This window comes from Rhinopithecus roxellana, chromosome 6 (assembly GCF_007565055.1).
Source record: "Rhinopithecus roxellana isolate Shanxi Qingling chromosome 6, ASM756505v1, whole genome shotgun sequence".
In the NCBI taxonomy this organism is placed as follows: Eukaryota; Metazoa; Chordata; class Mammalia; order Primates; family Cercopithecidae; genus Rhinopithecus; species Rhinopithecus roxellana.
In genome coordinates this window covers 96,069,070-96,093,962 of record NC_044554.1, presented here as the reverse complement: position 1 = coordinate 96,093,962, position 24,893 = coordinate 96,069,070, and the positions used below count along the sequence as shown (strand labels likewise).

Here is a 24,893-nt window from a genome sequence, read left to right as displayed (position 1 = left end):
TTATATGATTCCATTTTATCTCCTTTCTCAGCATGTCAATTTTCCTTTTTAAAACACATTTTTAAGTGATTGCTCTGGAGTTTGAAACACACATTTACAGCTAACCCAGGTCTATTTTCTTTTCCTTTCTTTCTTTTTTTTTTTCAGCTTGTTTTACTTTAATGTATAATACCTAACTCAACGTACAAGACAATTGCATTTAACATTGTTATAAATAAAAGAGACATCAGATCAATCATTAAGGGCTCCAGAGTGAACAGCATCTTCATAACCTACATGTTTTTCATCTTTACTTTCTGGATGTAACTTAATAAGATCATCAATTTGAGGAATGGCAATTGCAGCTTCTGTTGCAAATTTAAAACTCTTATTTATTTATTTATTATTATACTTTAAGTTCTAGGGTGCATGTGTGCAACATGCAAATTTGTTACATAGGTATACATGTGCCATGTTAGTTTGCTGCATCCATTAACTCGTCATTTACATTGTGTATTTCTCCTAATGCTATCCTCCCCCACCACCATGACAGGCCCCAGTGTGTTATGTTCCCCTCCCTGTGTCCTAGTGTTCTTATTGTTCAGTTCCCACCTATGAGTGAGAACATGTGGTGTTTGGTTTTCAGTCCTTGTGATAGTTTGCTCAGAATGATGGTTTCCAGATTCATCCACGTCCCTGCAAAGGACATGAACTCACCCTTTTTTATGTCTGCATAGTATTCCATGGTGAATATGTGCCACATTTTCTTAATCTAGTCTGTTATTGATGGACATTTGGGTTGGTTCCAAGTTTTTGCTATTGTGAATAGTGCCGCAATAAACATGCGTGTGCGTATGTCTTTATAGTAGCATGATTTATAATCCTTTGGGTATACACCCAGTAATGGGATCACTGGGCCAAACGGTATTTCTAGTTCTAGATCCTTGAGGAGTTGCCACACTTCCACAATGGTTGAACTAGTTTACACTCCCACCAACAGAGTAAAAGCCTTCCTATTTCTCCACATCCTCTGGAGCATCTGTTGTTTCCTGACTTTTTAATGATCACCATTCTAACTGGTGTGAGATGGTATCTCATTGTGGTTTCGATTTGCATTTCTCTAATGACCAGTGATGATGAACATTTTTTCATATGTCTGTTGGCTGCATAAATGTCTTCTTTTGAGCAGTGTCTGTTCATATCATTTGCCCACTTTTTGATGGGGTTGTTGGTTTTTTTCTTGAAAATTTGTATAAGTTCTTTGTAGATTCTGGATATTAGCCCTTTGTAAGATAGGTAGATTGCAAAATTTTTCTCCCATTCTGTAGGTTGCCTGTTCACTCTGATGGTAGTTTTTCTTTTTTTTTTTTTTTTTTTTTTTTTTTTTTTTTTTGCTGTTCCCAGCTTCCTCCATGACCCTTCAAAGGACATGAACTCATCCATTTTTATGGCTGCATAGTATTCCATGCTGTATATGTGCCATAGTTTCTTAATCCAGATTATCATTGATGGACACTTGGGTTGGTTCCAAGTCTTTGCTATTGTGAATAGTGCCACAATAAACATACATGTGCATGTGTCTTTATAGCAGCATGATTTGTAATCTTTTGGGTATATCCCCAGTAATGGGATGGCTGGGTCAAATGGTATTTCTAGTTCTAGATCCTTGAGGAATCACCACACTGTCTTCCACAATGGTTGAACTAGTTTACAGTCCCACAAACAGTGTAAAAATGTTCCTATTTCTCCACATCCTCTCTAGCACCTGTTTTTTCCTGACTTTTTAATGATCGCCATTCTAACTGGTGTAAGATGGTATCTCATTGTGGTTTCGATTTGCATTTCTCCGATGGCCAGTGATGGTGAGCATTTTTTCATGTGTCTGTTGGCTGCATAAATTCTTCTTTTGAGAAGTGTCTGTTCATATCCTTTGCAAACTTTTTGATGGGGTTGTTTGTTTTTTTCTTGTAAATTTGTATAAGTTCTTTGTAGATTCTGGATATTAGCCCCTTGTCAGATGAATAGATTGTAAAAGTTTTCTCCCATTCTGTAGGTTGCCTGTTCACTCTGATGGTAGTTTGTTTTGCTGTACAGAAACTCTTTAGTTTAATTAGATCCCATATGTCTATTTTGGCTTTGTTTTCATTGCTTTTAGTGTTTTAGTCATGAAGTCCTTGCCCATGCCTACGTCCTGAATGATATTGTCTAGGTTTTCTCCTAGGGTTTTTATGGTTTCAGGTCTAACATTTAAGTCTTTAATCCATATTGAATTAATTTTTGTATAAGGTGTAAGGAAGGGATCCAGGTTCAGCTTTCTACATATGGCTAGCCACTTTTCCCAGCACCATTTATTAAATAGGGAATCCTTTCCCTGTTGCTTGTTTTTGTAAGGTTTGCCAAAGATCAGATGATTGTAGATATGTGGTGTTATTTCTGAGGCCTCTGTTCTGTTCCATTGGTCTATATCTCTGTTTTGGTACCAGTACCATGCTGTTTTGGTTACTGTAGCCTTGTAGTATAGTTTGAAGTCAGGTAGCATGATACCTCCAGCTTTGTTCTTTTGGCTTAGGATTGTCTTGGCAATGCGGATTCTTTTCTGGTTCCATATGAGCTTTAAAGTAGTTTTTTTTTTCTCCCCCAATTCTATGAAGAAAGTCATTGGCAGCTTGATGGGGATGGCATTGAATCTATAAATTACCTTGGGCAGTATGGCCATTTTCATGATATTAATTCTTTCTATCCATGAGCATGGAATGTTCTTCCATTTGTTTGTGTCCTCTTTTATTTCATTAAGCAGTGGTTTATAGTTCTCCTTGAAGAGGTCCTTCACACCCCTTGTAAGTTGGATTCCTAGGTATTTTATTCTCTTTGTAGCAATTGTGAAAGGGAATTCACTCATGATTTGACTCTCTGTTGGTCTGTTATTGGTGTATAGGAATGCTGGAGATTTTTGCACATTGATTTTGTATCCTGAGACTTTGCTGAAGTTGCTTATCAGCTTAAGGAGATTTTGGGCTGAGACAATGGGGTTTTCTAAATATACAATCATGTCATCTGCAAACAGGGACAATTTGACTTCATTTCCTAATTGAATACATTGATTTTTTTTTCTTGCCTGACTGCCCTGGCCAGAACTTCCAACACTATGCTGAAAAGGAGTGGTGAGAGAGGGCATCCCTGTCTTGTGCCAGTTTGCAAAGGGAATGCTTCCAGTCTTTGCCCATTGAGTATGATATTGGCTATGGGTTTGTCATAAATAGCTCTTATTATTTTGAGATATGTTCCATGAATACCAAATTTATTGAGAGTTTTCAGCATGAAGGGCTGTTGAATTTTTTCAAAGACATTTTCTCCATCTATTGAGATTATTGTGTGGATTTTTTCGTTGGTTCTGTTTATGTGATGCATTACATTTATTGATTTGTGTATGTTGAACCAGCCTTGCATCCCAGGGATGAAACCAACTTGGTCATGGTGGATAAGCTTTTTGATGTGCTGCTGGATTTGGTTTGCCAGTATTTTATTGAGGATTTTTGCATCGATGTTCAGGGATATTGTTCTAAAATTCTCTTTTTTTGTTGTGTCTATTCCAGGCTTTGGTATCAGGATGATGCTGGCCTCATGAAATGAGTTAGGGAGGATTCCCTCTTTTTCTATTGATTGGAATAGTTTCAAAAGGAATGGTACCAGCTCCTCTTTGTACCTCTGGTAGAATTTGGCTGTGAATCCATCTGGTCCTGGATTTTTTTTGTTGGTAGGATATTAATTATTGCCTCAATGTGGTCTATTCAGGGATTCATCTTCTTCCTGATTTAGTCTTGGGAGGGTGTATATGTCCAGGAATTCATCCATTTCTTCTAGATTTTCTAGTTTATTTGAGTATAGGTGTTTATAGTATTCTCTGATGGTAGTTTGTATTTCCGTGGGATCAGTGGTGATATCCCCTTTATCATTTTTATTGCATCTATTTGATTTCTCTCTTTTATTCTTTATTAGTCTTGCTAGCGGTCGATCAATTTTGTTGACCTTTTCAGAAAACCAGCTCCTCGATTCATTGATTTTTTGAAGGTTTTTTTGTGTCTCTATCTCCTTCAGTTCTGCTCTGATCTTATTATTTCTTGCCTTCTGCTAGCTTTTGAATGTGTTTGCTCTTGCTTCTCTAGTCCTTTTATTTGTGATGTTAGGGTGTCAATTTTAGATGTTTCCTGCTTTCTCTTATGGGCATTTAGTGCTATAAATTTCCCTCTACACACTGCTTTAAATGTGTCCCAGAGATTCTGGTACGTTGTGTCTCTGTTCTCATTGGTTTCAAAGAACATCTTTATTTCTGCCTTCATTTTGTTATTTAGCAGTAGCCATTCAGGAGCAAGTTGTTCAGTTTCCATGTGGTTGTGTGATTTTGAGAGTTTCTTAATACTGAGTTCTAATTTGATTGCACTGTGGTCTGAGAGACAGTTTATTGTGATTTCTGTTCTTTTACATTTACTGAGGAGTGCTTTACTTCCAATTATATGGTCAATTTTGGAATAAGTGTGATGTGGTGCTGAGAAGAATGTATATTCTGTTGATTTGGGGTGGAGCGTTCTGTAGATGTCTATTAGTTCCGCTTGGTGCAGAACTGAGTTTAAGTCCTGGATATCCTTGTAACCTTGTGTCTCATTGATCTGTCTACTATTGACAGTGGGGTGTTAACGTCTCCCATTATTATTGTGTGGGAGTCTAAGTCTCTTTGTAGGTCTCTAAGGAGTTGCTTTATGAATCTGGGTGCTCCTGTGTTGGGTGCATATATATTTAGGATAGTTAGCTCTTCTTGTTGAATTGATCCCTTTACCATTATGTAATGGCCTTCTTTGTCTCTTTTGATCTTTGTTGGTTTAAAGTCTGTCTTATCAGAGACTAGGATTGCAACGCCTTCTTTTTTTTGTTTTCCATTTGCTTGGTAGGTCTTCCTCTATCCGTTTATTTTGAGCCTATGTGTGTCTTTGCATGTGGGATGCGTCTTCTGAATACAGCACGCTGATGGCTCTTGACTCTTTATCCAATTTTCCAGTCTGGGTCTTTTAATTAGGGCATTTAGCCCATTTACATTTAAGGTTAATATTGTTGTGTGTGAATTTGATCCTGTCATTTTGATGTTAACTGATTATTTTGCCCATTAATTGATGCAGTTTTTCATAGCATCGATTGTCTTTACAATTTGGCATGTTTTTGCAGTGACTGGTACAAGTTGTTCCTTTCCATGTTTAGTGCTTCCTTCAGGAGCTCTTGTAAGGCAGGTGTGGTGGTGACAAAATCTCTCAGCATTTGCTTGTCTGTAAAGGATTTTATTTCTCCTTCACTTATGAAACTTGGTTTGGCTGTATATGAAATTCTTGGTTGAAAATTTTTTTCTTTAAGACTGTTGAATATTGGCCCACACTCTCTTCTGGCTTGCAGTGTTTCTGTGGAGAGATCTGCTGTTAGTCTGATGGGCTTCCCTTTGTGGGTAACCCGACCTTTCTCTCTGGCCGCCCTTAACATTTTTTCCTTCATTTCATCCTTGGTGAATCTGACAATTATGTGTCTTAGAGTTGCTCTTCTCAAGGCGTATCTTCGTGGCATTTTCTGTATTTCTTGAATTTGAATGTTGGCCTGCCCTGCTAGGTTGGGGAAGTTCTTCTGGATAATATCCTGAAGAGTGTTTTCCATCTTGGTTTCATTCTCCCTGTCACTTTCAGGTACACCAATCAAATCTAGATTTGGTCTTTTCGCATAGTCCCATATTTCTTGAAGGCTTGGTTCATTTCTTTTTACTCTTTTTTCTCTAAACTTCTCTTCTCACTTTATTTCATTAATTTGATCTTCAATCACTGATACTCTTTCTTCTACTTGATCGAATTGGCTATTGAAGCTTGTGGATGTGTTACGTTCTCTTGGCATGGTTTTCAGCTCTATTGGGTCATTTAAGATCTTCTCTATACTATTTATTCTAGTTAGCCATTCGTCTAATCTTTTTCCAAGATTTTTAATTTCCTTGAGATGGGTTCGAACATACCCCTTTAGCTTGGAGAAGTTTGTTGTCACCTACCTTCTGAAGCTTACTTTTGTCAACTCGTCAAAGTCATTCTCCATCTAGTTTTGTTCCGTTGCTGGCGAGGAGCTGCAATCCTTAGGAGGAGAAAAGGCACTCTGGATTTTAGAATTTTCAGCTTTTCTGCTCTGGTTTCTCCCTATTTTCGTGGTTTTATCTACCTTTGGTCTTTGATATCAGTGACCTACAGATGGGGTTTTGGTGTGGATGCCCTTTTTGTTGATGTTGATGCTATTCCTTTCTGTTTGTTAGTTTTCCGTCTAACAGTCAGGTCCCTCAGCTGCAGGTCTATTGGAGTTTGCTGGAGGTCCACTCCAGACCCTGTTTGCCTGGGTATCACCAGCGGAGGCTCAGTTGGAAATGCAGAAATCACCTGTCTTCTGCATTGATCACTCTGGGAGCTGCAGACTGGAGCTGTTCTTATTTGGCCATCTTGGAATGGGGCATGTAAATTTCTAACTCTTAACTTTAACTATGGTTGGTTCAAAAACTCCTGCTTGTTTGTTTTCTCGAGATTTACCATTCTTCAAATCAAGACCAATCCATTTTAGATTTTTACATTCTGAGTTAACCTGAGCCTCATTATGAGAAGCTCTTAATTTTGCATCCAGATCTGTAGAGTCCTGGGCAGTATTAACTGCCAGGGTATTAGGAATAACAAGAAGTGATCTTGCAAACTCTGCAGTAGCAATCTGTTCCCAAGACCCCATGCTGGTTGCGTAATTTTCAAGGTATATAGAAAGGGCTACTTCTACAGCATCCCTACCTGGAACCATGGATTTTGACTCCAAAACTATCTTCACTACACAAAGAGCATCATGTAAAGAATGCTCAATCTCATCACACATGAAATCATTTGTCCTATGTAAGATAATCGTTGCAGATGTACAAGCCTTAGTGTTTTTGATTAAGATCAGCTCATCATCACAAATTCTCTCCTGTACCACTTCTTCTGCCTGTCCCAACATGGCAGCTTCAAAAGTTTCTTCACCTTCCAAATTCGCCAGACTTGACAGAATAGTTGCTCCAGAAGCTTTCACAACGCATTTAAGGTCCCTTTTTAAAACTCTTCTAACTGCCATAGCCCCAGCCTCCACAAAATACTTCAGACACATATCATCAATTCCACCAGTGGTTAGAAAATGTCGGCACCAGTTGCTAGGATCTTCTGAATTCTCTCGTTGGTGATATCTGATCCTCTCTGTCCAATTTGGTCCAGTTTTTCAGGGTCTGTAATGACCACCTGTACACCAAGTTTCATTTTTGTTTTTTGCAGGCTAAAGTCAAGGCAAACAATTTTTGCACTTACAGTTCTCTTGGGCATGCCCTGGGATCCCACCACACAGTTTAGTGCATAGTCACTGATGAGCATACTGCCTGTTTGACTTCTCCCATGGGCTTCCGAAATACTAACAGAATTGACTGGATAGTGTGGCTGGCCTCTTATATCTGTATATTTAATAGCAAGTACATCTCCTACCATGTTAGCAAAGAAATCACCATTTATTCCAATGATTTTGGAAGACATGGATGTCTTAGCAGCATTAATCAGGCAGTATCTTCCCAGTTCATCTGTGTTAACGATTAGGTTTTCATTGATATGACGCACTGCTGCTTCCTTGCAAGCAAATCGATAGCCACTAATGACTGATGTGGGATGGATTTTCTGTTTGACTAATTCGTCTGCATTTTTTAGGAGTTCTGCTGCAGTAATAACCACTGAGGTAGTTCCATCTCCAAATTCTTTGTCTTGCAGATCAGCCAGCTCACAAAGAACTTTAGCTTCAGGATGTTCTACCTCCAGTAACTTTAGGATGGGTGCACCATCGTTAGCAATGGTTACATCACCAGTATCATCCATCAACATTTTATCCAAGCCAACTGGACCAAGAGAACTTTTTACAATATTGGCAATTGAAGCTGCAGTCATAACGTTCTGGGAGCGGATTGCCTCCCTAGTGCTGCGGTCCCCAAACACGGATAAAGGCCCCTCCATCTTCATGGCAGCGGTACACGTTGAATTCTGCTCACACCGCGGCCAACCAGTATCACGGTCTCTCGGCGACCGACCGGCAACCATAGCAGTGGCAGCGACCGCATGGAGCATACCGGAGTGATTCCCCAAGAGCTGCTCAACCCAAGTCTATTTTCAAATAACACTATACTACTTCACAAGTAATATGAGTAATTTATAATAACAAAATAATCCTAATTCCTCTTGCCAATCCCTTGTATCATTGCTATCATTCATTTTACTTGTACCTGAGCAAACATAAGCATATATATATGTAGATCAATTAAGAACAAGAAAAACAAGGTTTATTTCCTTTTTTTAACTGTCACCAATTTCTTCATTTCTAATGCTCTTCTTTTCTTCATGTAGATCTGAGTTTCTGACCCATATTATTTTCCTTCTCCTTAAATAACTTCTTTTAACGTTTTTTGCAAGTCAGGTTTACTGGCAACAAATACCCTCAATTTCTGTTTGTATGAGTAAGTCTTTATTTTTCTCTCACATTAAGGATAATTTTGCAGGATACAGAGTTCTAGGCTGATTTTTATTCTCTCAACACTTAAAATATTTCACTCCACCCTTGCATAGTTTCTTAGGAGAAGTAGTAGGATGTAACTACTATCTTTGCTCCTGTGTATGCAAGGGCCACCACCCACTCCTTGTGGCTTCTTTCAGGATTTTTTTTTAATCATTGATTTTCTGTAGTTTGGAAATAATATGCCTAGGTGTAGTTTGTCTGGAATTTATCCTTCATGGTATTCTCTGAGCTTTTTGCATCTGGGTTTGATGCCTGACATTAATTTGGGGAAAATTCTCAATCATTATTTTTTTGAATATTTACTCTCCTTCTGGTATTCCCATTAAGCATATGTTATGCCTTTTGTAGTTTTCTCACAGTTCTCAAATATTCTGGATTTTAAAACAAATTTTCCCCTTTGTTTTTTAGTTTTAGAGGTTTTTACTGAGATATCTTTAAGTACACAGATTCTTTCTTAAGCTGTATTCAGTCTACTAAAAAACCCATCAAAGGCAAGGCATTCTTCATTTCTGCTACATTAGTTTTGATGTCAACTATTTCCTTTTGGGTTTTTGCTAGAATTTCCATCTCTCTGCTTACATTTCCCATCTATTTGTGCATGCTTTCTACTTTGTCTATTAGAGCACTTAGCATATTAATCACAGTTGTTTTAAAATTCCTCATCTAATAATTCCAACATTTCTTCCAATATCTGAGTCTTGTTCTGGTGCTTTTTCTGTCACTCCAAACTGTGTTTTGCCTTTTAGTATGTTTTGTAATTTTTTAACTGACAGCTGGATATGATGTATTGGGTCAAGGGAACTGCTATAAGTAGGCCTTAAGTAATGTAATTACTTATGATTAGGCCTCAGTTTTTAGTGAGTCTGTACCTCTTGACTGTGAACTTCACAAATGCTGTTCAGTTCCACTCCCCTCTTTAGGTATGACCATATGGTTGGAGGGGGCTGGAACTGTGTAATTCCTTTGTTCCACAGGAAGACTAGAGCCAGCTGGAGTTGGTAATTTTACTTCCTCCAAGTTAGTTAGGCACTGATGAAACCCCAGCAGTTTAGGTTCTGGTTAAATAGTTTCTCCTGAGGGCAGACTTTGTTAAGAAGAGTACAATGCTCTGGCATATTTCAAAATGGCACTTTTCCCTCCCTTGCTGTAAGCATGGAGGCATTTTAAAAAATCTGGCATTTGCTTTGATAAACTGGTGGAGCTCTAGCAGGCAAAACTCACAAAAGTAGGGGGCCCCTCAATAACTGAATCCCCCTGAAGTTTCAAACTCTCTGACTTGTCCACATTGAGATTCCAGCGATTTGTTAATTACAGTTCAGGTTTTCCCACCCTGGCACTGGTTCCCGTGGAGGCTTCTGCTCATGGGTTTCTGCTCTGGTAAGTTGTGATTCTCTATACGTGTCTGTCTTTCTGATTTTGGGGCCAGTGGTTTGCCCTGTGACCTCACTTCTCTTACAAATCTAAGAATTGTTCATTTCTTCATTTTTCCAACCTTTTACTTCTTAGGATTGAGTGGCAATTTCATGCTTTCTGCATGCTGGCCAGATGAGAAATCTCCTGTTGTGTTTTCATTTTGTTCATTTCAATGTGCCATTTGATTTTCCTTGAAATGTCCTCATGGATCCATGGAGCATGCTATTCAGTTCCAAGTGTTTGGAGATTTTCCTAAAATCTTTCTGTCATTAATTTCTACTTTCATTCCATTGTGTTTAGAAAAACACTCTACATAATTTTAACTTTTAAAATTTTCTTGAAGTTTGTTTCATGGACCAGTCTATGATCTATCTTGGTGTATGTTCTATGGGCACTAGAAAAGAACATATATTCTGGAGTTTTTGGGTGGAGTGTTCTATAAATGTTGATTAGATCCTATTGGTTGATTGTGTGGTTGAGTTCCATATCTTTGGTCATTTATTTATTTTTTGATTAGAGATGGGGTCTCACTTGGATTTTTTTCTCTAATTGCTCTATCAAATTTTGAGAGAAGGTTGTTGAGGCCTCCAACTATGTTATGGATTTACCTATTTTTGTTTTCCATTCTATCAGTTTTTCTGCATATATTTGGTAACTTTGCTTTTTGGTGCATACACATTTAAAATTACTATGTGTTCTTGCTGTATTGACCCTTTCATTATTACATAATATCCTTCTCCATCTCTGGCAATTTTCTTTGTTCTGAAGTTTACTTTATCTTGCTATCCTTTTTGTTTTCTTTGTAAATGTCATACAATGAACAAATTATTTAATAACCAAAAAAAGGTTTGCATAATTTTTTTTCATTATTTTACTTTCAACCAGCCTAAATTGTTACATTTGAACTGAATTTCTTCTAGACAGCATATAGTAAGATCATGTTTTTCTAATCCACTCTGGCAAACTCTGTCTTTTAATTGGCATATTTGTATCATTTACCTTTCATGTAATTACTGATGTATTAAGTTTTAATTGTGTCATTTTATTCTCTCTCTTTCTCTTCTTTTTTTTTTTTTGTTTATCTTTCTTTCCCCTGCCTTCCAGTGGGTTATATTTTAGTATTCCATTTTGACTTATGTATAATGTTTTTAAATGCATTTCTTTTTATGTATTCAAAAAAGTAGTTGTTTTAGATATTACACTGCTGGTATCATCATTTTACTAGTGCAAGTGAGATATTGAAATCTAACTTTCCTTTACTTCTCTTTACCTCTCTGCTTGTAATGTAATTGCCTTAACCGCATCAGATAGTGTTATAGCTTTGTTTCAAATGTCAAACATAAATTAGAAAATGTAACAAGAGAAGAAAAGTATATTGTATTTCCCTATTTTTTTTCTTACTGTGTTCTTTCTTCCTTCCTGATGTTCCAAGATTTCTTCTTTTATCATTTCATTTTCATTCTTTTTGAATTGATCTTCTGATGACAAATTCTCTCTTCCTCTGAGAACATTTTGACCTCCAGCTCATTTCTGAAGGATATAAATACAGGATTTTGGGTTGATAGTTGATTTCTTTCAGCAGGTGAAAATAATGTGCCACTTCCTTATAACCTCCAATGTGTCTGATGTGAAATTTGCTGTCATTAGCATGGACTATTTTCCCCCTATAGGGAAGATGTCTTTTGCTTTTTGCTGACTGCTTTCAATATTTTTTCTTTGTTTATAATTTTTAGTTTTTAGAAGCTTGTGGTGTGCTTTGGTGTGGATATTCTTGTTTATCCTGTTTGGATTGTCTCAGCTTCTTTAGGTTTATGTCTCTTGGTCAAATTTGAAAGTTTTCAGCAGTTATTTTGCGAATGCTTTTTTAGCCCTACCTTTTTTCTTCTTTCCTTCTGCAACTCTGATGACATGAATGTTAGATCTCTTATGGTCCCACAAATCCCCAGGGGCTCTGTTTCCTGTTGTTTTTTTTCTCTCAGTTTTTCTTTCTGCTGTTCAAATTAGGTAATTTCTATTGTTCTGTATTCTAGTTAATGGGTTATTTCCTCTACTTGCCCCATTTTGTTGTCAGACCATGTATAGAGCTTTTAATTTCAGTTATTGTGTTTTTTAGCTCTAACATTTTTATTTGGTTCTTATTTACATCTTCTAGTCTCTACTGAGACTTTTTATTTCTTTGCTGAGGTTTTCTATTTTTAAAAAAATTTGCTTCAAGCGTATTTCTAGTTGCTCATTAAGTTATTTTTATTGTGGCTGTTTACAAATCTTTGTCTCATAATTCTAACATTTATGTCATCTTCGTGTTGGCATCTATTGCTTGTCTTTTGTCATTTAATTCAAGACTTCTTGATTCTTGGTATGAGAGTAGTTTTTCATGGAAACTTGGAAAATTTTCATAATATAAGACTCTGGGTCTTATTTAAACATTTTATTTTAGTTGTCTCCACTGGGTTAAGTAGTGTTCCCTCAAAACTCATTCCCACTCAGAAACTTAGAATGTGACCATACTTAGAAATAGGATCTTTGTAGATGTAATCAAGTTACAATGAGTCACAGTGTTGGCCCTAAGCCAATGACTAGTTTCCTCATAAGAGGAGAAAAGTTTGGATACAGAGATGCACACAGAAGGAATATGAAGTGAAGGCACACAAAATGTGGTGTGATGATGAGGGCAGAGGTGGAAGTGATGCATCTACAAGCTAAGGGTTGCCAACAACCACTAGAAGCTAGGAGGAGGCAAGGAAGGATCTTCTCCCTAAGCCTTCAGAGAATGTGGCTCTGATGAAACATTGGTTTTAAAGTTCTAGTCTCCAGAACTGTCAGAGAATAAATATCTGTTATTTTAAACCACCTAATTTAAACCAGTTAGGAGGGAGTACCTCATTTCTGTCAGGTAGGGAAAATCCAGACTTTCTATGTGGTATCCACTGACACTTTGGTTGGGGTGAGGTTGGGTGGTTGTAACCAGAGGGTGGGAAAAAGGTTTGCTTCATTATGTGTCCTTCTCTTACTCTGAAACTGCAGAGGTGTTGACACACTTGTTATAAACTTACAAGGATGGATGAGGCTCCCCACTGTGCCTCTACTGGTATGATGGGCTTGGGCCACGGGTTTTCTGTGGTGGTAGCCTGAGTAGGATGGCCATTGTCTAAAAGTTGTCTCTCTTGATAGTCGCCCCCTTCCTGTCCTCTGAGAGAGAGAGTAGGCTTTTTGGGGGGCTCTTGTCTGCTTCTATTGGCATTATGGAATTTCTGGCTTTTTTATCTCCAAGTCTGAAGTATATGAGGCAAAAAGAAAGCCTGGAGAGGTCACCATCATGTTATTCCTCCTGTCCTGTGGTCCCTAGCCAATCTGTCTTCTTTTTACATAGTAAAGTCATCTTATTTTTTTATATACAAAATTTTCAGAGTCTTAGTTGTATTAGTGAGAGGAATTGGAAAAATTACATTTCATCTTCCTTGAATTCCACGAATTCTTTCAGTGTATTTTATCTCACTGTTCTGAGCTTCACTTACAAACTCCGTGATTTTAAACAACCTAAACCTCCATTTCTTGTTTCATCAACCAGAGAAAATTGCTTATGAACCCTCATTTTGTAAGAGAAGCACCCTAATGCTTCTAAATATCTATGGCTATCCCATAGATAGCCAGTCCTATCTCTTCTTACTCCTTTTCACTTCTTTATCTCTGTTGAAAATATCTTTATTTTTGCATTGACAAGATGAATAATGTTATTTTGTTAATATGATAGAAGCTGCCATGATTTCTCTACAAGTCAATATTAGGATTTTAAAATCAATAAAATATTTTTTATTATTATGACTAGGTAAATGTTGTATACTCTAAGCCTAGTAATAAACTAAGATTACATTTCCTTCTTTGTGGATTAAATATCATAACCACTGTGTCCTTCAATGGAGAATATTTCTTGTTTAAACTTCAAGTATGATTTCTTTTCCACTCTCCATTTACTTTATTATGTCATTAAATCTTTCTAACTTCCAAATTATATGGTTTCTCTGATTTTCCAATGTCAGCTGATTTCTTCCTGTATAATTTATATTCTATATTAGATCTACTCTTTCTTCAGGAAAGAAAAAGAAAGAGTGGATTAAACCAAAATATAAATTATTATTAGAAAATTATTCTGGAATAAATTACATATATAAATTACTGGATATATAAATATAAGATATGTATTATAAACATTAGGATATAAATCATTCTAGATTATTATATATAATCTAGTCTAATATAGTGTATTATGTAATCTAATATATATTTTTTCTTTTTGGTTTTCTCCTTATTTTATTTATATGCACATATCATTAAATTCCTGAAAAGAGAAGTTTTCTGAGACCATGATACCACTGCTCTACTGTTGCTGGCATTACTGTGAAGAAAAGGAGTTCCAGAAGTTTGTTTAGATTTTGTATTCATGGTTCAATGGAGAGGAGTTATTTTGGTTAAACCTTTATCATGGGCCCATACTGAAGTATATAGCATGTGGCAGAAAGAGGAAGAATTTGTCTCTCAGCTTTAATAATGGTGAGGGGGCAGTGGGAAGTAGCAACCAGGAATTTTCTTCCACCAAGGCTATGTATAAGGCGGGAGTGGTAAAGATGTATAAAAATATTAGGATTTTATTAGGAAGGAAGTTGGGTGCTAGGCAACCCAAGCTTGACAAATCAAGTTGCCATTACACGGTTTATCTTTTACTCATATTTACTTAATATACCTAAAAGCTGAGAATGATTTGCTATGATTGTGGAAGGTGATGTAGTTTGGATGTGTGTCCCCTTCCAAATCTCTTGCTGAAATGTAATCCCCAGTGTTGGAGGTGGGGTCTGGTGGGAGGTGACTGGATTATGGGGGCAGATTTCTCATGAATGGCTTAGCACCATCCTCTTGGTGCTAAGTTTCTACAATGAGTGAGTTTTGTGGAATCTGGTTGTTTAAATGTGTGTGGTACCTCCCCCTTTGCTGTCTTGCTCCTGCTTTTGCCGTGTGATGTACCTGCTACCCCTTCAACTTCCACCACGATTGTAATCTTCCTTAGGCCTCCCTGGAAGCCAAGCAGATGTCTGCACTATGCTTCTTGTAAAGCCTGCAGAACCATGAGCAAAATTATCCAGTCTCAGGTATTTCTCTATAACAATGCAAGAATGGCCTAACACAAAAGACATTGCTCCATCATCTTCTGCCATTCAGTGTGCTGCTAAGAAGTCTGTCTGTTCCTTTGTGTGTGAGGTCTTAATTTTTTTTTAACTTTACGAAGGTTTGTAAACCATTTTCTTTATCTTCAATGTTCTGAAATTTCACATCAAGCATCTAGGTAAGGACCTTTCTTCATTTATTGCCCTGAGCACTTATTGACCTTTTTCAATCTGAAGACTTTCAGCTCTTGGATATTATTTTCTTTTCTTATTTGATCACTCTCTTTTTCTTCCTTTTCTTAATTCTCTCTTTCTGCGATGTCTATCAGGAGGTTGAACCTGCTGGATTGCTTCTCTATGCCATTTCTACCCCCTCCTTCTTTTTTATCCTGTTTTTGTGATTGTTTTTGGTAGACTTACTTTACTTCACCTTCCAAGTCATCTCTTTAATTGTTTCTGCTTCTTAATATCCTGTACTTGTTTCATGGATAAATATATTCTCAAAACTTTCTGAGAATAACAACTAGGTCAATTTAAAATATGTATCATGTTGTTCCTTTGATTTATGTTTAGACTTTTCTGGCCATTTTTATTTTTATATTTAAGAATGAGTAATCATTGCTTGGGAATACTGTGTGTCCATTCCAATTGATTTTTTAAAACCAGCTTTATTAAGATATAATTCACATAACATGCAGTTTGCCCATTTAAAGTATACAATTGAATGGTTTTTAGTGTATTTTCAGATCTGTGCAACCATCACCATCATCAGTTTTAGAGCATTTTCATTACTTCAAAAAGAAACTCTATGTCCTTTGGCTATTATATAAGCCCCTACCTCCCATCTCCCTCAGCTCTAAGCAACCACTAATCTACCTTTTTTTTTTTGAGACAGTCTTGCTCTGTCGCCCAGGCTGGAGTGCAGTGGCGCCATCTCGGCTCACTGCAAGCTCCGCCTCCCGGGTTCACGCCATTCTCCTGCCTCAGTCTCCCGAGTAGCTGGGACTACAGGCGCCCGCCACTATGCCCGGCTAATTTTTTTTGTATTTTTAGTAGAGATGGGGTTTCACCATGTTAGCCAGGATGGTCTCGATCTCCTGACCTCGTGATCCGCTCGCCTTGGCCTCCCAAAGTGCTGGGATTACAGCCGTGAGCCACTGCGCCCAGCCAGCAACCACGAATCTACCTTCTAATCTACCTTTTGTCTCTCTAGATTTCCCTGTTCTGGATATTGCATATGAATGGAGTCACACAGGATGTAGTCTTTTGTGACTGACTTCTTTCACTTAGCATAAAGTTCTTAAGTTTATCCATGTTGTATCATATGTTAGTACTTATTATTTTATGCTTCAATAATATTCTGTTGTGTGGATATACTACATTTTGTTTACTCATATGTCAGTTGATGGACATTTGGGTTGTTTTCATCTCTGGATATTATCAATAACACTGCTATAAGCATTCATGTATAAGTTTTTTGGTTTGATATATATATTTTCATTTTACTTGGATATACATCTAAAGTGGAGTTCCTGCGTTATAAGGCAACTGTGTGTTTAGAGTTTGAGGAATTTCCACGCTGTTTTCCGAAGCAGCTTCACCATTTTACATTCCCACCAACAGAGTATGAGCATTCCGATTTCTCCACAGACTCCCTAACACTTGCTATTACCTGATTTTTGATTCTAGTCATTGTAGTGGGTATAAAGAAGTCTTTCGTTGTGGTTTTGCTTTGTATTTTTCTGACGACTAATGATGCGGCATATCCTTTTGTGTGCTTATTGGCCATTTGCGTGTTTTCCTTGGAGAAATGTCTATTCAGATCATTTGCTCATTATAAAAATTGCATTATTCCTTTTTACAAGTGAGTTGTAAGAGTTCTATATAATAATACGGATGCAATTGCCTTATCAGATATATGATTTGCCAGTAGTTTTCTCTCATTCTTTGTGTTGTATTTTCACATTCTTAATGGCATCCTTTAAGCCACAAAGATTTTTCTTTTTTATGAAGTCCAAATTATGTATTTTTTTTCTTTTGTTGCTCATGCTTTTTGTATTATAGCTAAGAATGTTTTGCCAAATTGGGGGTCATGAAGATTTACCTCTGTTTTCCTTTAAAAGTTTTATCATTTGGGCTCTTACATGTAGGTGTTCGATCCATTTTGAATTAATTTTTGTAATTTTAAACTCCATTCTGAGTTAAATTTTGCATGAGGTGAGGGTCTAAATTACTGCTTTTGCAAGAGGCTATCCAGTTGTCCCAGCACCCATTTACTGAAAAGACTATTCTTTCCCCATTGAATAGTTTGGCACCCTTGTTGACAATCAGTGGACCACAGACACATGGTTTCTGGACTCTATCAATTCTATGCCACTGATCTATTTGTCTATCCTTGTGCCAGTAGCACACTGTCTTAATTAACATTGCTTTGTAGCGTATTTTGAAACCAGGAGGCATGAGTCCTCCTACATTGTTCTTTTTCAAGATTGTTTTGGCTGTTCTGGGTCTCTTGCAATTCCATGTGAATTTTAAAATCAACTTGTCAATTTCTACTAAGAATTCGTCTAGGATTCTGATGGGGATTATGTTGAAACTATTTGATGGGTTGGTAAGTTCCAGTATTCAGAGGTTTGAGGCTTCAATGCCCATGTAACTCTCTTAATTCTTCCAAGAATTCACTTTATTACTTTTTTAAAAAAACGTTTCATTGTAGAAACAGAAAAACACATATTAGATATAACTTAATGAGTAGTAAATCAAACAGTATTGTAACTACCACTCAGTAAAGAAATAAAACTGTGACAGTCACTTCAGAAGTTTCTTTATGTGTGATTGAAAATCACAGCCTCCCTACCCCAATAAGTAATGATTATCCTGACTTTATATTATTCACTTCTTTATTTTTCTTCATAGCTTTATTATCCTCATGTGCACCCTAGAAATTGCTAATAGCCTTGTCATTAACTGATAGACATATTTTTATGTCTTCTTTAATCTGTAAGTCATTCTCCTATTCTTTTATTTTTCATACAGTTTATTTTCCTCCCAAGAGTTTGTCGCAGTCTAAATTTTGCATTCTCTTGGTGTAGGTTAAAAGGTTCCTCTGTTCTCAGTATTTTTGTAAATTGATAGTTGAATCCAGAGACTTGCTTAATCCTGCTGTCAGCACTGCAGGTGGTATTATGTTCTTTCATCAGGAGGCATAAAATGTATAGTTGTCTCTCTTTCCGTGATATTAGTAGCTGTTGGTGCTCAATGCCTAAATTCGTTAATTCGTATTCTAATGGTATTGCTACTTTTTATTTATTTGTTAGAAAACTTTTATAAAGTGGTACTTTATGTCATTTACAATTTTGTTATTCTGGTACAATTCTCACACGGGAAGAAGGATAGATTATTGATTTTTTCTTTTATTTAACCTGTTTTAAAAATTATGAGTTTATTACCTATCATCTTCTAAGGAAACCAATTAGATTGAAATATTATTATATACTCATGGACTTAAACATATTCTCTGAGTTTCAGTCAGTTGAAATTGTATTTATTTGGAGGCTCAAATTGTTTCGTCTTTTGCGGAGAGAAGCTTCTTCAAGCTGGTTTCTGAGTTCTTTTGATATGACCCTAATAGTTTTGAATGGCTTCCTCACTGTCTGAGGACATATGTCCTCATGTCTTCTTCATATGACAAGATGTTTCAGGTTTGTTTGGTTCACTTCTTGCCCCAAACCTGAAATCAGCCAAGAAGTTCTGGTTTATTTTAGTGGTAAATAATATTTTAGATAAAATTTGACTGTTAGGAAAAATCATTGCTTCTTTCTTGGCCTTTATACCTAAGTCTCTTTGGTGAAGACAGCTCAATTTTTCTTCTGTGTGTAAATATGTATTAAATTTAAATTTAAAATTACTTCTATAAGTAATTATATGTTTTATATTCACCATCAGTTCTTATATCAATATTCCTTTGGTCACTTTGTTTCCTAAAACTTACACTCAATAGATTTCTCACAAGGGCTCCTGGGAACATGTTTGAGTTCTTACATGTTGGTAACAGTTTGTATGTGTACTCTATACTCGAAAGAGAGTTTTTAGGATATTAAAATCCTCGACTCACATTTTTTTTTTTCCTGAAGTATTCTAAATATGTTACTTCATTTGCTTCTGGCGTTAAACATTACTGTTGAAAAGTCTAATAATAATCTAATATTTTCCCTTATTAATCTCTTGCTTTTTTGCCTAGCTGTCCAAAGGATTTTTAAATTTTTTCTTCAAAGTGCAGTCGTTTTACTAGACTTTCTTGGCATTGGTCACTCTGAGTCAGTATTCTCAGGTATGTACTTTTCTTGGTTTTGTATGTAGTTTCAAATAACATACTCAAGTTAAGGAGAGTTTCCTTGATTATTCTTTCTTATTTGCTCTTTCCTCTTGATTTGTTTTCTTGTTCGGAGACTCATAGTATCTGCATGTTAAATCTTCTTTGCTTATATTCAATATTTGTTATTAATTTTTTCTCTTGTTACATTTATTTTAGATTTTTAATTTTTTATCTTCTTTACCTTTTGCTTTTCTTAAGGAATAATTTTTGTGTTTTCTTGTTCTTGTTCTTTCTAATTTTGTCATCATTTCTGATATAATTTTTTTATTTCCCAAGTTATATTTCTTAATTTCTAAGTACTAGTAATTCTGTCTTAAGTCTTTTCATATCTACAAATAAGAGAGAGTTCTTGTCTTTGATAAACCAAGGTCTGGTACTTCAGATAATTATAATATACTGTGATAAAAGCAGAGTATATATGTAGCACAAAAGAATAAGGGATGAATAATTCAAATAGATTTAATACTAGAATATAATGTTTGACATTTCATGTGAAAATTATACCAAGGTAAAAGTGTTTTTATTATGATAAATATTCCGTCTCAGCATAAGGTTATTAAGTAAGGCCTGTATTTGTTCTTTTTTGCTCAAATGGTGTTTTAAGATATAAATATAGAAATTTTGGTGAGAGCACCAAGATTTGATAAGTGTCACATTGCTCGCTGGTATGAGACCTATCGTCACAGTTTTTGTTCTCCAGGACCTGACTTTGACATACAGGTTAGTCATCTAGATGTTTATTAAGTAGTGCCATTGGCATCCATATATGTGAAAGGTAGAAGGATGCAGCAGGACTGGGAAGGGGAAGAAACTGAGCTGTGATGTAGGCCCAGCAGCCTCAGCATACCCTACAAAATGATCTGTCAAAGTTGTTCCATGTTGCGACAAAATAGGTGGTCCTCGATACCTCTGCCTCCATCATGTTGGCCATCCCCAAAAAGGATGTGACCTTGGGTGGATCAATTCCTAAAGGACTGTTATCTAAAGACTTCACAGACAGCATTCCCAGCAATTGGGCAATAAATGTCCTTTCATGAAAGAGGATATGAGCACCACATCTCCATGTTTACCACTTACAGTGATGAAGGATTTACCGGGGGGTAATCATAATTTGGTTTTCTGCCTCTTACATCTCTCACCCACATCAAGGGTACAAAACAATTGACAATAAGAGATTATTCGTTATTCTTAAAAAGAAATATTAGTGTCCTGTGATGCCTTTCCCTACCTCCATCCTCTCAAATCAAGACAATGAGGATACAACAGGACCAGGTACAGAGTGCCTCATGTGTCCCCTGCAGTTTAAGTGACATAATGGATTGTTGCTAACATCCTCCTGGGAAATCTACGTGGTGAGCTATGGGCCAACAAATCTGTTTAATGGAAGAGTGAAAGAGCAGCATCTTCTGTGGGCAGTTGGCACTCAAAATGTTTGATGGGGCTCAGGCTGAGCAAGTGTTTCCCAGTTGTGGGACACGTGCAATAGAGATCAGTGTGGGGATTTCCTGAGAGTTTCATGAGGAAAAACGAGAGAGGAGAAGAGATCTTAGCAGAAAGACATTTCCCTTTGAGCTAGGTGTCTAAGGACTAAGGAAAGAGATATATGACCAACTAGGGAGGATGGAGCACCTACTCTGTGGAAATAGTTATTGAAGATTGTCAGAGATAAAAGAGGTGGGATCCTTCAAACTGTGCAAAGACCCCATGAGAGACCCTGGCTGCAAGGATCAGAGAGTATGAAACAGACTCACCACTGTAAAACATTTCTGTTCCTTCCTTCTTCCAAAGCTGGCAAGGTCATAAATTGAGGTTGGGGGAGAACATATAAAAATATGCAATAGGAAAGAATAAGTACTCTGACAACACTGACTCTCTTGACTTCAAAACTTTGTACCTATTAGTTTTGAACTTCAGGAGAGAGTGAATTTAACTCCAGATTAAAGTCACTTCTATTACAGGGAAATGTCCATTTTAATCACTGAAATAGAGAGTTACCTGAAGATTCATGTAACTTGTCTCAAATTTCATCCTAGTGAGGAATTAGACCCAGAAAAATATTTAAGGTATAGTGGAAAAATGCTAAAATCACCTTTTCATTACATTCCACAGTATAGTTGCTTAGGTAAGTGTTCAGCCCCTTCAGAGTCCTGCTATTTCTAAGTTGTTGCTTCTAATTTACTTAGGCAAACTTAACTCAGGGGCTTTCTGAATCCTCAAAGAAAAATTATGTACTATTTAATATAATTAATTGGAAAAGATGTTCAGATTTCTCAGGAGAAACCTGAGTCTCTGAATTTGCCATAACATCACATGTCAGCTGTGTTGGAAGGGCCAGAACAATTCTAGGGCAGAAAGTTCTTTGGTGTTACAGAAATGAAAAAGGATATTGGAGAAAGGCAATAATTGTTAGTCTGAGAATTGAATCAGCCTTGGGACAGGAAATGTCACTAAGAATTCAGGCCTGTAAGTTGTCATGGGTATGTATCTTCCCTAGAAAACACTTATAACCTAGTAATATCACCAACTGAAATCTAATGTCACTTGCTCTCATATTTTAGAATTCAAGTTAAATTATGTCTCTGCTATGAAACCAGGACCTGTCAAGCAGCCACTGTTTCTTTTCTTCTATTGAATATTCCCTGGATATGGTACTTGTATGACCGTCTACACAAGTGGAATCACACTTTGAGTTACATTTAAATTACATTTAAGTAAAATTTTGGTTTTATCGAAGTATATGTAAAGAGTCAAATAATAACGCAGGACTAATAAAACCAGCATTCTCTGGCTCCTTCTCTTCCACCCTTCCCTATACCCAAGTACCTGTCTCCAGAAGAAACCTAGTGCCTCTCTCCAGAACAAACAATTTCAACTCTTAAATGTTTCCTCTTGTAGTTATTTCTATGTTTGTATATAATATACCTAAGTTTTTATTTCTTGACCATTAATATTAGATTATCAATTCACTTCCTACTAAGGAAGATGAAAATTTAGCTGCCATACTAATTCTATACCCCATCCCCAATTTTACACTTCCTTCCTCCCATTCGTCTTATGTAGCCCACATTCTTCTTATATGTGATAATTTTTACTAAATAAATATTCAATGTTTATTATGATCATGTAGGTATTGCTTGTACTTACAGTTGTAAAATGTTGTTCAAGTAAAACAGGAACAATTTTAAGGTTTTTTTTGAGTAGAAAGAAGTTTAACGTAGGAAAATAAAGCTGTAAAAAATTATTGGAAATGCAAGTGTATGTTACCGATATTTTCAGCTGCCTGTAACTCTGAAGTTGATAATTCCCAGAGAATAATTGAAGTTTCTGGAAGTCACTGCTGCTTCTAACAATCATAGATGTGCATGCACCTAATAACAGAGTTTCAGAGGACATGAAGCAAATATTGACAAAGTTCGTGGGAGAAATAGACAATTCCACAATGACGGTTGGAGAGTCTAATGCTACTTTCTCAACAATTGAAAAGGCCAGGCATGGTGTCTTATGCCTGTAATGCCAGCAGTTTGGGAGGCTGAGGCAGGAAGCTGACTTGAACCCAGGAGTTCAAGATCAACATGGGCAACATAGCAAGACCCCATCTTTACAAACAAATTTTAAAAAGTAGCCAGACATGGTGATGCATGTCTGTAGTCTCAATCACTCAGGAATCTGAGGTGGGAAGATGACTTGAGGCTGAGAGGTCAAGGCTTCCGTAAGCTATGATTGTGCCACTGCCCTTCAGCCTGGGTGACAGAGGGTGAGCCTGTTTCAACAACAACAACAACAACAATCAAAAGAACGACTAAGCAAAAATCCAGCAAAGATAGAATATGTGAACAACAACGTCAACCATCTTGATTTCATTGATGTTCACAGAAGACTAAAATAACAATGGCAATGAGAGAGGGGACATTACTATAGAACTTATAGATAATAAAAAGGCAACAACAGAATATTAACTTTATGCCAGTGAATTTGAAAATCTATTAAGATAAAATGGCTACATTCCTTGAAAAATACAAATTGCTAAAATAGAAATGAGAAACACAAATTACCAAAATAGGAATACAAAACTTGAATAGCTCTATATTAATTAAGGGAGTGTATACTAGTCTGTTCTCGCATTGCTCTAAAGAACTCCCTGAGGCTGGGTAATTTATGAAGAAAAGAGGTTTAATTTACTCACAGTTCTGCAAGCTGTATAGGAAGCATGACTGGGAGGCTCAGGAAACTTACAATCATGGCAGAATGTTGAAGGGGGAGAAAGCATGTGGCAGGAGAGAGAGAAAGAGAAAGTGAAGGGGGAGGTGATACACACTTTTAAACAACCAGCTCTCAGGATCGCTTACTATCATGAGAATAACAAGGGGGAAGTCCACCACCATGATCCATTCACCTCCCACCAGGTTCTGTCTCCAATATGGGGAACTACAATTTGACCTGAGATTTTGGTGGTGACACAGAGCCAAGCCATATTGTTCTACCCCTGGTTCCTCCCAAACACCATGTCCTTCTCACATTTCAAAACACAATCATGCCTTCCCAACAGTCCCCAGTCTTATCTCATTCCAGTATTCATCAAAGGCCAAGTCCAAAGTCTCATCTGAGACAAGGCAAGTCCCTTCTGCCTATCAGCCTGTAAAATTAAAAACAAGTTAGTTACTTTCAAGATATAACGGGGGTAGAGGCATTGGGTAAATAGACCCACTCTAAGAGGGAGAAATCAGTCAAAACACAGTGACTACAGGTCCCATGCAAGTCCAAAACCCAACAGGGCAGTCATTAAATCTTAAAGCTCCAAAATAATCTCCTTTGATTCCATGTCTTACATCAAGGCCACACTGATGCAAGCGGTGGGCTCCCCAAGGCCTTAGGCAGCTCTGTCCCTGTGGCTCTGCAAAGTACACAGACCTCGTGGCTGCTTTCATGTGCTGGCACTGAGTGCCTGCAGCTTTTCCAGGTACACGGTGCAAGCTGTCAGTGGATCTACCATTCTGGGGTCTGGAGAACGATGGCCCCCTTCTCACAGCTCCACTACACAGTGCCCCACTGGGGACGCTATGTGGGGGCTCCAACCCCACATTTTTTCTCCACATTGCCCTAGTAGAGGTTCTCCATCAGAGCTCTGACCCTGCAGCAGACTTCCACTTGGACATCTAGGTGTTTCCATACATCCTCTGAAATCTAGGCTCCCAAACCTCAACTCTTGCCTTCTGTGCACCCACAGGCCCAAGACCACATGGAAACTGCCAAGGCTTGGGGCTTGAACCCTCTGAGGCAATGGACTGAGCTGTACCTTGGGCCCTTTTAGCCATGACTGTAGCTAGAGTGGCTGAAATACAGGGCACCAT

At 37.2% G+C, this 24,893-nt stretch overlaps 1 protein-coding gene across 1 annotated transcript; it reads right to left on the bottom strand.

Moving 5' to 3' along the window:
- Positions 1-231: 231 nt before the first annotated feature.
- On the bottom strand, positions 232-8,045 carry LOC104676693 (T-complex protein 1 subunit alpha-like). Its single transcript, XM_010381573.2, is given in 3 exon segments — positions 232-370; positions 6,515-7,190; positions 7,193-8,045. Coding segments are annotated over 3 exon segments (1,668 nt in total).
- Positions 8,046-24,893: the final 16,848 nt, after the last annotated feature.